The following is a 15763-nucleotide window of genomic DNA, read 5'->3' as shown; positions in this document are numbered from 1 at the left end:
AAGGCTTTGAAACCTATTATTTTCAAGCTGTAACACTTTCTATCTGACTGCAAATCAGATAGATTGCTGCAGCATAATATAGAACAAAAATGTCAAACAGCCAAGTAATTCACCTTCAAAATGTATTTAAATAGATTCAGTAAAAGTGGCAGCCAAAATGTGGTGATGGCTTTAAATAGAAGCTTATGGGAATGATATAGAATGAAGTAAAAATCAAACACATTTTCCTAAAATGCCACCTTTTCTTCTGCTTCATGTCTACGTCCATCTGAAGAAGGAAAAGTGTCTGTGACACTGATCTTCTCATGATCTTTTCCAAACAGTGAGACAGATTCCAACCCACCAAAAGCCACTCTTAAAAAGTCAAATATGGAATAACACAACTATCATATAATTTTTTTTTTTTTTTTCCAGATACAGCTATAGCTGGCTCCTTTCACTGATGTCTTTTAAATAAGAAAATTAAATGTTACTTGGGAATAAATCCTGGATCAAATCCTAGGGACTGTACAAGTACTACTGAGGTTATCAAAATGACTGTTTTATAGAAGCAATGTAATATATGCAGGTATTCAGACTACTACTCATGCAAATGACAGCATATGTATCATACAAAAATATTTACCAAGCCAGTTCACACAGATCCAGATGTTATTTTCAGGAAATGTCAGGGAATCTTTAGTTCCATTCTTAGTCCCATCTAAATATCCCCCTTCCAGGACAGATTACCCACTGCTTGCCTAACATACCAGGTCATAAGACAGGACAGCTCTCTCTGGGGCTCACGTTAATTCAAAACAAAAATCCTCATACAGAATGGAACTGTTGATAATGCAGTGATAGGGGTTATTTTCTTAAAAGCAGTCCCCGTTAAGTAGCACTGTCAGTGTAACATCTCTAAATGTTCCGCTTCTATTAGAGAAATAGCTATTTAGAGAAAAGCTGTCTCTGCCTGAAACAGTGAAATGCTAATAACAGTGCCACTCTGTGAGGAAGTCAGAACTTCTGTCCCCCTTAGATTGCACTTGAAAAAAATGATCCACAACCTCCAGACTGATAAATGATAACCTTAAGCTCATGCTACCCATTTTTCTAGGATTATGTAAGAGGTTCTGGTCTCACTATTAAGGTTGCAATCCTCAAGTTTTTGGGAGCTTTCATGAAATTCCTTGGAGTATAAACCCATTTATTCATACGGACGGGAATGCAGAAGATGAGAAGCATTACTCCCTAATGTACTTAAGACAAAGCTGAGAGCTAGCAGCCACTCAGTTCCAGTTCCAACCATATCACTGAATCACTGTGTGGTTTTGGGACAGCTTGCTGTCTCTTGGCCCCCACCCTGCTCTCTACGCAGGAAGATTGAAGTGGTTGAATAGAGGCTCACTGAAGCCAATACAATCTATACATATGATTCTTCAGTAAGAAATGCCCTTAGAAATGTAAAGATAACACACCAAAGGCTCATTGTTGAGAGGCTTAGTTTATGACCATGTTAAAAATGGAAGCATGGAGAACCGTATAAATCTACAGCTGTATCTATGAAAGAATTTTATCCACCAGACTGGTGAAATACAGAGACAAAGGCAATCATTAGACTTCTGCAGTGCTACATCAAAAACCATTGGAACTGGTATCAATTTCTAGAGTATGCAAGTGTATTTTCTGAAGACTGATCATTCAACTACATTAGGATTTTATTAAATGTAAAATTAAAATAACCTACTCCTGGAAGAGCAAAAGTATGTGTTTTGATATGAACATCAGTACCATTTAAACTGCAAGATCTAGAAAATGAGATAAAAGATTGCCTTTGAAGTAAGGGCAATAGTCTTAATTCAATTGAAAAATAACTTTTAATTGCCACTGGCAATTTTTTCTCTACTTCTTAGTTTTTTTTTTTCCACTGGCCCTCAATGATTCTTCATCTTCCCATCCATGAAACTAACAAGATTTAGGAAAAAAACCTTGCTTCTGTCAACTCATGCCTGGTTCAAGTCATATTTATCACAGTGGCAAATTCCTGCCTACCTTTCTCTTGCTCAGGCTTTTCCTGCCCTACCTCCCATTGACTTCAGTGAGACTCCAATCAATGTGGAGGTGCAAGATAATAACCTAAGACCAAAAGGGGCAAAACCTCTATGAACCCTAGTGGTTATATCAAGAAGACTGGGTTAACCATTCAACTATGAGTTGTTAGAGCTTCATGAAGAAATTTTAATGGATCTAATTCAATACTGGGAGGAGGGAAGAGGACATTTGGAGAAAGCAATACAAGCTATGAATCTGTGAGCCTCCCAGCTTTCACAAAAGGGGAAGCAATTGCAGACAATGACATACTTCCAGGCTGCAGGCCACAGTGGCACTGCTGCTCTGTCAAAAAAGAGCACAAAGAACATGAAACAGTTAAAAAGACATTCCTAGGAAAGGGGTAGGGATTCAGTTGTCTGCCCTTTGTAGAAAGATAGGCTGCCACCGGGGGAGGCTGTGAAAAAGTCTAAGGAAGGTGGGTGTTCCCCAGTTCCTGAGAATTATGACCCTTAGGCAAAGGCAGGCATGAGTATAGAATGATTTATTGTTCTGAAGATCTGTTTTTACTTAAACTACTTAGTTCTGTGCTACTAATACTTTCTGTCATAGAGGCTCTTTGGTCCCTTTATAGAGACATTGCTCTCAAGTGCAACCAAATACTCAGAAGCAGGACAGATACTCAAGGCATGATCTGAGAGTGCATAAGATGGAGGTGAGAAGGGACATGGTGCACTCTTTTAGAAGCCAGGTGGCACAGTTAACTTGGTGACATGTGATGGGAATAATTTGCAAGTTTACAGTGTGCTATTCTTCTTTGCTAGGCTGACACTCAAACTATCTCACTTCTTTCAGTAAACTGACTTTGGTTCATTTGCTATTGATCCCTGGCCCGTCTCATATCACTTCTGGTTTAAAAGTGAGCATATCAGTTTAATAGGAAAGATAACATCAGCTGCATTACCTTTAGCAATTTTTGCCTGTTACTTCTTTTCCCAAATAATTTCTTGATTTTGTCTTAATGAGAAAATAATCTTACAAAAACTAGTCTTCTCAGCCTAGACAACCAGAGTTGCTTAACTCCCACTGTAGCAATCTGAAGAGCAGAGATACTAACAGCAGTGGATCCAACATCAGGCCAAGGGCAAATTATATAAATACTTATTAAGACTGTTCATAACTTGACCGCATAAATAGATCTTCTTAAATATGAAATTTAGCTAAAGCATTGCTTGTGTTATTTCAGAAAGGATATACTTCCAAACAGCCCCAACAATAAGAAAACGTGTAGGGAACATACAACAGTAGGCAATCCATGGATCAGTTAAAAAAAAAAAAAAGAATAATACAAGAGAATGAACAGCCAGTCACTTATAAAGCCCAAGAGTTAAGGTCTTGAAATCTGCTACTTAATAAGATTCAGAGTCTAATAATTGTCACCCATAACAAATAAAGTAGTTTATTTCCATCGTAATAAAAATTTCTCCAGCACTTTAACCTCCTTCTACCTCTTATTTATTGTGAGACAAACATATACAAACTATGAATAAGTTTAAAGATGGTTTGTAAGATGAATAAGCAAGTTACACTTTGGCACACACACAGGAAAATGAAACCAGACATCCTTACAAACCCGGAAGACAGAGTATCGTTATCTACTTTCTAGACCAAAAGCCAGCTTGGCCACAACCTTATCAAGGCTTAGAGACTTTCTGTCATCATTCAATCCATTGCGGGGGGGGAGCCACTTTCCTGCCACTAAACATTAATAATTTTGTCTGAAGTATCTGTAGCAGACAGATTCATTTCCTACTGGCTCCATCTAGGCTTGGTAGCCTTACACTTCACTAGCAAGCACTACGACATGACAAATGTAAGCACATTGAGAAGTCTGGAAGGTTATATGCCTTAAATAGTAGAGCTGCTCACAAAAACTTCCATAATAAACTGAGACATTACTTTTTCAGTTTGACAGTATAGTTCATGAAACCCAAAAGTATTTTTCTGCAATTATTCTATATTTTTTTAACATAAACAAAGCTGAGGCTAATACTTTTTATACTACTAAGAGCTTATCAGATAAATAAAAGGGGTGTTGCCAAAATATTTTATGTAGGTTTGGAGATAACTTGTTTATAATAATAAGAGTAACTTTACAAATAAAAATTAATTAAAAAATCCTCAGCAAAAATATCAAATGCCAGAAGTCTTTAAAACTTCAAGAGCAGAAAACTTTAAAATTCTTTCTTTGAAAATTCTTCCAGACCAATATGCCTATATTTTATTCTTTAACCCAGTTACTGAAATATTTACATTGTTTTTTGCTAAGGAGTTTCTATTTAGTGAAAAAACAGAAAGGAAGATTACAACTCCCAACATAAAAGTAGAGTAAAAAATGTAGAACTTTCACTTTCACGCCAATAGGGTTGAAGTGATGACACAGATATGATTCAGTAACTGACTGCAAAGACTTTATACAGATAAGAAGCACATTGTAATGTACCTGGTCCCATCAGACTGACTGATGAAAACTAACCTCTACCTACCAACAAAGAGATTATGTATTAGACTATCTTGAAATCCCTGCCAGCTACTTGCATGGTTACTTCAACAACCAAAAGGCCAACAATGACTGGCTGAAAGACACAGTGATTAATCATAATTTGGCTCAGAGGACCAAGGACAAATAGATTAAAATGTCTTAATCCAACCACTTAACACAGAAACTAACCTGTAGAAGGACTCTGTATAAGATCCCTCCTCTTGTCAAGTGTAAAGTAGACTTTGTGGAATACATTTTGGATTTTCTTCAGTGTGCATCATGTCAAATGGATCTAAAAATAAGGCTTCTAGGCCAAATGAAATTGAGTCCAACAAATGAAAATGAGACCTTCCCATTTGCAGAGTCTTATTGTAATCCACACCACACTTCAAAATATTTTGAAAGAATTTCAATTTAGAAGTATTCAGTTTCACTCAGTTCTATCTGGCAATCATATTCTTGGTGATCTAGGCATTCTGCTTTTATCTGTGCACATACATCTGTGTATACCCAGATGTGCATAAATAGAAAAAAGGATAATGCGTTGAAACACAGTTTGAACATCGTAACTTTAGCATTAAGGAATATTTCACCTTGAATATGTAATGATGTAAAAATTCAAATTGTTAAGGATGGCTACGGTTCTAATAAAACGCAAATGTGCACATACTCACTTAAATACATTTCCTGACTTCTGCCATCAAATACATTTTTTTTTTTTTCCTTGTCAAAGTGGCCAGTATTTCAGGCTATACCTGGCTACCTTCAGGCAAGACGGAAATCACTTTTCTACAGACTGCATATGAAAATTGAGGTTGCTCTAAGAAAAGATAGTCATCACCTTCCATTATTTTTCTTGGAACTAAAGCCAGGTTGCTCTCAAAGAAGCTGGCTTCATTCTGGGCTATTTGGTTAGGAAATTCAACAGGAAATGATAAGGGAAAGGAACAAGACTGGAGGTGAGTTAAAACTGGTAACTTAATCAGCAAGCAAAAGAAAGGAAACTCGTGAGTAAATAGAAATGTGAAACTGTGTTTGCTGTAAAACATTTTTAAGCAGCAGATGGTAAAAGAAGGAAATAATGCAATATGTAAAAAAGAAAAGTCTCTGTGAACAGACACGTGAAGAAGACTATCTTAAAGAGAATATGGAGACATACCCTGGACAGATGAGCTGCTCTACATTAGGTATACTGGGGCTACCACATTGGATAATTGATAGGTACAAGATTGGCAGTACAAGCAAAGATGAGAATTGAGTAAATAGGAGAGATCACTGGAAAGAAAATTAAAACCAAAAGAAGTAGAAATTAGCTGGAGAGCCACAGAACTAGAGATCTCCAGTACAAGAGCTGGGCAAATAAGAAGCCTCCAACCTTGCTGCATCAGTTGAAAATAATTGTATCAAAAGGTTCCCATTCATAATTACATAATGACTCAAAATGACTGCAGACACAGTGAGGCTCTCCCCAAACATGTAAAAAAAAAATACCAAATCCCAATGTTAGACTGTTCTCTGTACTCATACCATAAAACATGCACCCAGCCATGCACAATGGATGTTGACATTATTCTGCCAACTCCATGCACTGGTTTGACAAACTCTCAGTGACCAAGGAATCTAACATCTTCAGTAGTTCAAGATCAGTCTGGATTATAAATCTTTGTGAGCATCTCAAACTTTTGAGGACTAAGATTTTAATGACAAATGCTGCTCATTTGTAAAACATTACAATATTTTATTTCACCTCAGATGCCAAAGTAATTACTTTGCCTGAGAATGAAAATATTTCACTAGTATGTGTAGAACCTCATGTCAAAAATTCTGTTTATAGTGTTTAGTGGTGTCATCTTTTTCATACTATGCAAATATCTAGGGAGTGTGTCGGGCTCATTTTTATCATAGACAAATGTCATTCATTCTTCAAGAAGTGATAAACAGAAAAGGGTTAAAAAACCTGAAAAGATTATTATACGGTAGGAAACATGATATCCTATCTCACTATAAATTGTCACACCCAGTCTGACATTAAAGCCGTGAAAAAAGGTTGGAACCTTCATTATGAGATGATGATTGGTATCTATCTCCTATTATACACAATACACATACTAGGATGGAATTTAATGTGCCAACATGATACGCCATCACCACCAGGTAAAGAAGAGACTGCTGAAAAGCCCTTCTGTTGTTTATGCGGGGGCATTCTGGAATGTGGTTTCATGCAAGTCACAAGAATTAGGAAAGATCACATATTTGTGATTTTGGACTGGAATGAATTTTTTCCTAGATCCTTCACTTAGTTCAAGTTTACTAATTGTATTCACCAGTTGGCTTACAGTTACAAATGAAAATATTTTTTCCTGCCTTACAAAACACAGTATTACTTAAAAATGTTAAACTAAGGTATTTAATTTCCACCAAAGATCCAGATTGAGAAACTTATCTCCAAATGCTTTTATTTTTCAAACTTTTCCCTCAAAAGCAATGCTAAAAATGAAAGTTACTGTTTTCCTCCCTTAACCAAAAAAGGATGGTGTTTTCATTGAAAAAAAGGGTTAATTGATGAAAGTGAAGAAGGAAGGAAAAAAAAAAAAAGTACTAAAATGCTAAGCAACCTCTTTCAGCTTGACAGCAAATTGTCTGTGAGGCACTGCCTGAAAGGACTGTTCCTAGTTTTTGAATCTTTGCTGTGTTTGGGATTAAGTAGGTTTTCTGATGCCTGCAACAGTATTTTTTGATCAGAAATCTATTTTATTTAAGTTTTTGAAATATTCTCAAAAACAGAAGATCCTTTTAAATATTCAATTCCAAGTTACATAAGCTGCCTTCTGTTTTGAAATGTGTCATTGTAACTGAGTTGTAGAACCAAGCCTACCAGCATGCAATACAATTGCTTAGAGAGCAGTAAAGACAATGGCATTAAAGTTCCCAAGTCAGAAAATGTCTACCTGTAACTACTTACTAACATAATGCTTGGAGCTTTTAGTTGGCATTACAACAGCATGCCAAGCAAAATGTGAGCCCGCTAAACATACTCCACATTTTCATCATTTCCCCCTCATGTTGCCACTCCATATACGTTTCTCTTTTTCCTTCTACCTCTACATTTCTTTGCAAGTCCATATTCCCATATCCCCCGATTTCTCACTCTCGAGTCTGACTCACTGGTTCCTATTATAAGCGTTAACAAAATATCCCCTAAATTACAGTGAGAGGATGTTGCTCGTGCTATGGGATTTAATGCCCTCCTCTGCAAGCAGAAGTGGCAGCTTACCAATATGCTCCTCACTGTGCAATGTACAGATATCCAATGCCAGACTTTAAATTGCTCAACAGCAAGTTTTAAATCATCCTGCTGAGGAGTCTGTAGGGAGACATACCAGTCTTTCTGCAGAGGGAGATCAATGAGCTGTGGAGACATGCTGGCCAGGAATCTCCCTTTCATCTAGATATACACAGTGTGACACACCAGGTGCCAGCTTAACTGCTATTCTTACGGGAATGGGCAACTTCTACATTTGAGAGACGAGTGCATTTTTTTGAGTTTATAGATTATTTTTAATGTGTCAAAGATTTATCGAGGGAGTTAAAGGGTTGAATAAAGTCAGCCAAAAGAAATTCTCAAGCTTAGTGTGATGCAAGATATCAGGGACTTACAGAATTTTACCATCATGTTGATCCTGCTTATGAACTCTCCTCTGCTGGCATCCCTGACACAGTCAGTCTCTGTTCAGTGACATGCCTCTTCATAAAGGCAAGGGCTGGACTGAACTTATGAGCAATATGTACTTTATGTACATACTTACAGGGCACCTATAGCTGTCCCTCTCTCTCCCCACTCCCCCCATCTAGAAATACAACTTTCTTACCCCTGTTTAGATAAAATTTTGCAAGGTTGCACTGGCCATCTGCAAAAGAAATAGAAAAATGTCCAGAGCTGGAGTGGACAAATGAGTGTCAGTACCTCACTTCTACCCAGATAAAGGGAAGGTGGAACTATGGCCCTGCAAACCTGTTTCTAGTAAGACTTGAACTTGGCATCTAAGGTCTAATGATATTGATACTCACCTTTGACACAATGGAACTTTTCTTTAAAACACAGAAATTCTCAAAGGACTGACTGCTTTTTGTTACTGTAATGAGCCAGGATGTATTTCACGGCCATAAAGAAAAGATGAAGTTGTAGTCCTGAAGATGGATCATTGCTGTCCACACCAATATCAGATTTTTCTAATAAATAATTATATTTTTAGCTACCAAGGATTTGCAGATTCCATATTTGATTGCCATACTTAGCAGTTGCTTAACGTTTTTGGGTGGGATTTTTTTGTTTTGGGTTTGTTTTGTGGTTTTTTGTTTTTTTTTTTTTTTTTTTTTTTAATTTTAATAGATCATAACTTTTCAAGACTTCAAACTGTAGGGTTCTATTAGGTGTTGCCTAATGAGCTCCTTTATCTTTTCATTCCCAGGACAAGCTCTTTTCCTGCTTCCTAAGAAAGTGGTAGGGTCTGCAACAGTTCTGTAGGCCTTTGCTGATTGTCAAGAAAAATAAAAATACTTCTTGCTCTCACAGAAGTGTTAGACTGAAATAGTGCACTTAACACTGGATACCTCTACCTTGGAAATATAAAGAAACCAGGGTGGGAGTGAAATAAAGACAGAGATTAATGAGGAAAAAAAAATATTCATAAATCACTTTGTACAAGGTGCTTGCTCTCACTAGAGGAGAAAAAAGGGCATTTGAAGGTTGGTGGTGTGATCCACTAAGTTTTCCTACGAAGGTGAGACTTTTGCATAGCTGTCACTGCAGCTGCATTATCTGACAATACATATTCAGAGAGCAACACACATCTCAGGGTACGCAGCAACTGCAATACATGCATAGATAAAGAGGATGCTGAACAGGAAGACTGCAAATCATATTCTTTCTCTCAAACAACATTGAAAAAATTTTATGGAAAATACATCAGCTTTTCTCAGCTGTCTTGCTGATCACATGCAAAGTGTGAGCTATACTGACAGATAACTTTCAAGAATTTTCAACTGCAGATGAAAAGCATAGACTACCAGTGAAGCATTAAATTTATAATGAAAGAACAATGACAACACCAACATTTAAAAACTGAAAACATGGCCCATTAGTTTGATTGTGTTTTTTCTTTTCTTTTTTTTTTTAATTTGCTTAATCAGAAAGAAGTTACATTGTTTTGAAAATTTTCTCTTAAAATATGCATCTTTAAGGATAGACATAGCATCAAAAGTTCCAACCTCCACAAAATAATTTTGAGAAATTTATAAATAACCCAGATAATTTTTACTGGAATGCTCCTGTTAGCCTTGACTGCAGTGTGACCACAAAAACATACTACTGTTCTGAAAACCTTTTGGCAGACCTATGCCTCCACTGTAATTTTCAGGTGCATCTTTCTTTTTATTGCTACTGTATTAAATAGTTTATCATGCATAATTTTCTCTAGAGCTGATATATTTTCCAGTCCTGCTTTATTTCAAGTGAGAGAATTGAGTGAAAGCAGTAGAAAACTGAAAAAAAAAAAAAATCATTTGTGTTTAACCTTGGACCATTTTTCTTTTTTTTGTTTTAATTCTCATTTTCTTGTAAGGAAATATGAAGTCTGACACTTCAATGTTTATCTTTTGCATATAAATGCCTGGGAAACCAATATACAAGTTGAAATGCCAAATGAGAAGTGTTTAAAATAAGAACTGGCTGACTGCTTTCTTTAAAACATAATCTGTTGGTAACAAAAAGTAGTACCACCTTAGGAAATACCATCTATGAAAAGTCTTTGGGTAAATTATTGTAAAACAGTGTGACTCAAATTTGCAAAGACTAAATAAGGAACAGCCTCTATTAACAGTCCATATGGAAACTGAGATAAAAAATATTCTAGAAACATTGTCCACAGCATAAAAGTTTATTAAATTAAACACTAAGGTGGAGGAAGAAGAGGCAAAAAAACCCCAAACCCTAAAACCAATTGGGGGGTGAGTAAGAAAGATTATCAAACTGAAAAAGAAAAGCAAATAGTTACATATTTTAAAAATAATTATAAATAAATAGGCAGCAACCTAGTAAATAATTGACCAAATATGACATACTGCAATACTTGGAAAAATCTCACCCTGTTACTTGATTTTGCCACCAATGAAAAACTATGGAAAATTACTTTGACCATTGATGTTCTAGCCTGCTCTTCTACTTTAGCAGCAGCAGCACTTTAAAGAACCACAACTAAAGAGGAAAATCTAGTTTCTTGAAATAATTTTTATTTCAGTGGCAATGGGCAGATTTCAGTTTTCTGTCACCTACAGATCTGTCCATCTAGTCTGAGATTTTGAAACCCATCATGTTGTACATTCTTACACCTTTGGGCAATGCTTATTTTTCCGTAAGATTTTTCCCCTTTGACTTCTCAATATCAAGACACCTTCCCATCACAGCATCTTGTCTTTCACTAAGAAAAGTGGAAATATAAAATCAAGAAAAAAAGCCTAAAGGAAAACTTCAGATATAAGGTTGAACTATGATTGGAGGCAAAATACTTTCTGTATAATGGCTTTGATAAGACAGTTGTTTTACTAAAGAAGATTCTTCATCTTCAATAAAATAGTTTGTCTTAACGTGGGAAATTCTTACTCTTACTGCCAATTTGGCCAAAATATTTTAATTCCTAAAAGATAACGAAGAGAGCCTGACTCTGCCAGACCTGAAACAGCACCATGCCAAACTTTTCTGAGAGGTGAGCGCAAACCGAGATATCAAAGGCTTCCAAAGCCTAAACCCTGCCTCAGCTGAACAAACAAAATCTATCCAGAGGAAGATTTAAACTTGAGAGACAAGCAAAAGTTAAAATTCAAAACAAAAATTTACCTGTGATTTTCAGGATGAATCATTTTCAGTCTTAATCTCTGTGACTTCCTGATCTGCAGTTACACAGTCCTGTCTGTGCCCCCTGGGAAAGTCCCCTCCACCCCATCAGCTCTGAATCTGGATTTGTGTCTCTTTGCTGTTCTTCCTAGGGTTCTCTCTGTCCTTTCCCACTGCAGGCCTTTTCACTTTCCTCTCCCTCCCCTGTCACATACTGCACCTAGAGCCATTTTGTAGGGTATACATGTTCAGTTCCTTTCAGGCTAAAAACACCCTTGCCCTAGAAGTGACCAGCTGGCAGTCACCTTTTTTTTCTCTGCTGCTTCAACACATCCTCTTAGCATACACATACACTGAGCTGAAAGAGAATTACATGATTTTATCACAAGCCCATTCTTCTCTCGAGCTTTAGATGTATAAGAAAAATAGGAGGAAGAGGTTTTGTGCTTATTTAGTTAATGTCTTTTAAAGAAAACTATTTTGCAGCAAGAACCCCCTGGAGGATTTTTGTTTGTTTGCTTTAGAAATATAGCCTAGTATTTTGGAAATGAAATAACATTTTTCTTAAATCCTGTTCTATAAAAAATACAAGATAAAAGTAACCTGTATTAAGTTGACAGCTAAATCCCTGCATAGGAAACCAAAGATAGTATTTAACCGTCAACTCAATTCCAAAGAGATATACTTAATTACATAAAATTACATTAGACAGTCAGTAAAATGAAATAGATCCCTTGAGAGCTGCTGTACTGTGCTAACATTTGCATCACACTCTTGAAGGCGCAGAATCCAGTTTTCTTAACTGTGAGATTGCTCGTTCCAAAATGTATCCACTTAAACTAAATGTGCATGGTATACATGATGCTGATCATGTAGATGCCATGGGGAAGTTTTCTGTAACTTTCTAAACCAGTAATCTGATGTCTGTGACAATTACATTAGGCAAGTACTCTTGAAAAAGAGGCCTGTTCTTGGAAATTTACCTAAAAATGGACTGATACTGATTTTTTAATGAAAACCTCAATCCTGTTAATATTAAGGCTCAGAAGTAGCTTCATTATCTGTATGCTGAGGTCACTCAAGTTGCTAACAGATGCAGGATTATATAACAGTGTTTACAGATTTCATTTTTGTATTTGTTTAATTTGTCCTTATATGGCATTTATTACTTTTAAAAAACTGATTAATTCTTGGCATAATTTTTATAAACAAAGAGTGACCACATTACAATATCTACATACAGATGAAAGCAAACTTCATAGCTCTTCTAATAAGTGGATCAGACAGTATGGTCAATTTTTCAAAACTACTGTTTTATTTCTTTAGGCCATATATACCACATGTGCTCATGTCCATGGGCTGTGATTTGCAATATGGTTCAGTCTGAGTCATTTTGTAATGCAGAGTCAACTGACTTGCCTTCTGTTTTCCCGTTTCCCTTTTTCCCAGCTTCACTGGACAAATATTTACAATATGTCATGTCTTCATGCCCTGACTTGTTTTCACTAAATATGCTAATGGGATAACTTTAATCAACTTTCAGACTTGAAACAAGTTTCCTATTCCTTAGATTCTTGGTGACATAATAGTTACATGCTCTGACAAAAATATTGTTCAGGTAATGAACCTGAAAAACTTTAGCACAGATTGATATTAATGTCCCATTCAAAATTTATGATTATTAGGGAGAGAATAAAAAAATCTGTTAACAAAAAAAAGACTGAGAGAATTCCAAAAGGTGTTTAATAGGTTGTGTGCTAATGAAGTGAGGCTGACTGGTTTCTGTGCAATTGCTCCCAATAAGCCTTTGAACAAACAAACAAATATACCTTTCTTGAAGAATAAGTTTGTTTTCCTTCTTCCAGAAGTCTTTGAAGTCAGAACTGAATTCATGCCAAATACTGAAGAAAGAATGTGGGGACACCTCCTTCTCTCCCATTTTTGGTTTCATACAGAAATAGGCTGCCATTTCCAAAAAGCTGTCAAAGAAAGCAAAAATGACGAATGTTTCAGTACCCACAGATGCTTTTTTTTTTTCTTACTTAGTGCTGACATAGTACTTAATTATTCTTGGTAGCAGATCTAAAATTAAAGAATATCAAAACATAACAGTTGAGCTCTTTGTATACATATATAGATACACAATATAAATAAGATGATTATTCAGCAAAGCTGGGATCTGGCATTTATCATAGGTTCTGGTTTTGACCAAAGTATTTTCCATTTCAAAAGCGAAAATGAAAAGCGACTGTCCACAGCCCTGCAAATCCAGATGTCCACACCTGCCCATGTACTGCATTTCTGTTGTGTTCAAAGCTGTTTTCAAAACAGAGTCAAAGCCTACAAATGAAACAAAGTTCTTCAAGTTCTGTTAGATCTATGCTATGACACAATAGGGTAGATAGCTTAGATTGAAGCCTACACAGAAATGTTAAAACTCAAACCTGCTGTATATTAAACAAGAAATGACACAACAGAAAACTGGGCCAGGAGCAATTGTGCTAGAAAACAGGTGCCCACCTGACTCTACCAGAACAATCCAACAACCCTTTCTGAGCACAACAAAAGTAAAGTAGCGTATTAAACACGAAAGCTACACTTCAAGTAAGAGCTGCTACTGAAACACAAAGGTATTATTTCCAACACTGAGGACTATGACTGCAATTAAATTTAACAAATTTCCTGAGTTTTGATTGCTTCTATTTTATTTCAAATTTTAAAATATGTAGGAATGTTACTACAGAAAAATTATTTGAAAAATTAATTGCTTGTTTAACTATTATTCCATTTTATTTCTTGACTTAATGTTTTGTAAATACTGGAGCTTTTAAGAACATGTTCCTCATCTGAGGCTAAACATGGAAGCCACTGGAGACTGGGATATTTTGTAGAAAATTCTATGGAAAGCTGTCTCTTGAAATGTAATTGTAGATGCTTTGCTCACTGTTCAATTACTAGTTATTGAATCCTGTGATAATCTTCTATGAAATACACATCACAGTTTTAATCACTTTAATTATGGGAAAAAATGCAATTCCAGTTAAGTGGGTGAAAATGTCATTTTATTCACAGAAGTTGTGAAAGCTCAATACTCCAGTTGTTTTCCGCAACATGAAAAATAAATGTCTAGATAAATTATTCTACTTCTGAATAAAGTAAGCCTACACCTTAAAAATTTAACATCAAGTTTACCAAATTCTACAGACTTTTTCTCTTAATTTGTAATTTTTTCCTTCTGCTGAAGCCAAATGAAACTGTTGAGCAACAAAGATTCAGCACATAAAAATATAAAATACAAAAACATCCTCACTTTTTAACCCACTGAGTTGATACTCAAATGCCATCTTACCTGAGTGTATCATTTCTTCAGATCTCTTAGCTACCATGGCACTCTGTTCTGTAAGTCAGCACTTGGTTAATAAATAGAATGTGGTTTTTTGTGGCTGGGTTTTGTTGTGTTTTTTTTCAAATGACTTCTAGATGAGTGATATTATTGATTAAACTATCCCATTTTACTTACCTATTTACATTTTCCCCACAGTTTTATAGTGAGGAAAATATTATCTATCCTGTGGTCCCACAGAATCACTCAAAAGGAATATCCTTGACATTAATCAATCCGCTGCACTATATTTTTATCTTTTTGCCTACTTTCTCATATTTTCTACTTTTTTCAAGACTCCAAACTTATCATGGAGATCATTTGGTTTTGTTCCCAGCCTTACAGCTCTAGAGCTGGCTAGTGGGAAAGTCTTATAAAAGGATCATTTGATTTTTCATAATGAACTGAGAAAATTTTTGAAGGAACATGAATACAGGACAAGAAAGAAATCTGGAGGCATCAGCTTAGTCAATAGCTTATTTTTAAGGAAGCTCTTTGAATGAAGGCCATTAATGATTTACAGATCACAGAAAGATCAGAAGTTCAAATAAGAAGTCTTGTTCTGAGAAACGTGTCTTCAAACCATTTTGCAAATGACAATAATGTGAAAAGCATTTGACAGTAAATGGCCATCCTAAGCAATGCTTTTAAATTTGAGTAAGAAGCTAGAATTCCTTTGCAGCAAAACATCCCAGGAAACGGGAAGCCAAGACAAAATGAAATTCATACTGTACAGAAGAATGCTCAAAGAAAATTGATAAACAGCACAAACATTTAGAGATGCAAAGGCTGCCATTACTCTTAATTTACTCCAACTATCCTCTGGGAGTAGAAGGATATAGCTAATATTTTTTTCTCTAGTGACTGAAAATCTCGCTGAGGTCCACTTGTATAACCAGTACAAAGTTACACATGCATACAG

General features: G+C 35.8%; 1 protein-coding gene across 1 annotated transcript in view; it reads right to left on the bottom strand.

Annotated features, from left to right (window-relative positions):
* FMN2 (formin 2) overlaps positions 1-15763 on the bottom strand; it is a 177710-nt gene that overhangs the window by 3925 nt on the left and 158022 nt on the right. The window contains exon 21 of the mRNA XM_026845620.1: positions 13289-13438. Within this exon, the coding sequence (XP_026701421.1) occupies positions 13289-13438 (150 nt within the window). The remainder of the gene's footprint in view (positions 1-13288; positions 13439-15763) is intronic.

The sequence above is a fragment of the Athene cunicularia genome (assembly GCF_003259725.1).
Source record: "Athene cunicularia isolate RWA chromosome 3 unlocalized genomic scaffold, athCun1 chr3_part1, whole genome shotgun sequence".
Lineage (NCBI taxonomy): Eukaryota > Metazoa > Chordata > Aves > Strigiformes > Strigidae > Athene > Athene cunicularia.
This window is presented reverse-complemented; position numbering and strand designations above follow the sequence as displayed.